Source organism: Aptenodytes forsteri, unplaced genomic scaffold (assembly GCF_000699145.1).
Source record: "Aptenodytes forsteri isolate BGI_AS27 unplaced genomic scaffold, ASM69914v1 C13261975, whole genome shotgun sequence".
Taxonomy (NCBI): Eukaryota; Metazoa; Chordata; class Aves; order Sphenisciformes; family Spheniscidae; genus Aptenodytes; species Aptenodytes forsteri.
Window position 1 is genome coordinate 1 of NW_008803198.1, and position 858 is coordinate 858.

General features: G+C 70.9%; 1 protein-coding gene across 1 annotated transcript; it reads right to left on the bottom strand.

Annotated features, from left to right (window-relative positions):
• Positions 1-42: 42 nt before the first annotated feature.
• LOC103907149 (class II histocompatibility antigen, B-L beta chain-like) lies at positions 43-852 on the bottom strand (the record flags this gene model as incomplete). The annotated part of the gene is made up of 3 exons (XM_009289256.2): positions 836-852; positions 299-580; positions 43-185 (listed from the first exon to the last, which is right to left on the bottom strand). Coding segments are annotated over exons 2-3 (399 nt in total), but the record flags the coding sequence as incomplete, so codon positions are not given.
• Between the last annotated feature and the right edge of the window lie 6 nt (positions 853-858).

The following is an 858-nucleotide window of genomic DNA, read 5'->3' on the forward strand; positions in this document are numbered from 1 at the left end:
GCGGGGGCAGCCCCCGCCCCACGCACAGGAGACACCCCAAACCCCAGCGACCCCCCACCCAGCGTCCCGAGCGCTCACCTTCTTGCGCACGTAGAGGAAGAGCCCCACCGCCAGGAAGATGAGCCCCAGCACGAAGCCCCCCACCCCCGTGAGCATCTTGCTCCTGGCGGCGTCCGACTGCACCTCTGCGGGGACGAGAGCAGGGGGTCAGGGCTGGGGGGGCCCCCCTGTCCCGCTCCCCGCCTGGATCGGGGGCTTGGGCCCCCACCCCAGGGTGCCGGGCAGGGCGGGGCCTTACCCCAGTGCTGGGTGACGGGGTGCTGCAGGCTGACGTGCTCCACCTGGCACGTGTAGGTGTCCCCGCGCTGCGGGGTGGTTTCCAGCATCACCAGCACCTGGTAGGTCCAGTCTCCGTTCTGCATCACGTCCGTGGACACCACGCGCTCCGTCTCCTCCTGCCCGTTCTTGAACCACTTCACCTCGATCTCCGCGGGGTAAAAGCCCGTCACGTAGCAAACCAGCCTGTCGGTCCGGGGCAGGGAGCTCGACTGCATGGGGGAGACCCTCACCTTGGGCTGAACTGGGGGGGGAGTGAGAGAGAGCTGGGAAGGGGCCGGGCGAGCACGGGGGCCACCCAGCCTGGCCCAGGGCTGTCCCTGTGGTCCCCACGCGGGACGTGCCCAGGGAGGCTGCAAGGGACTCGCGTCCTCGTGGAAGGGCGCGGGGGCCGCCCGGGGCCCTGCCCAAGCAGGGCACGGACACGCTCTCCCCTCCTGCGAGCCCGGGGGCTTGGCTTGCGCCCGTCCCCCGGGGAGATGTTCTGCCACGCACTCACCTCTCCTCTCCACAGTGAAAGGG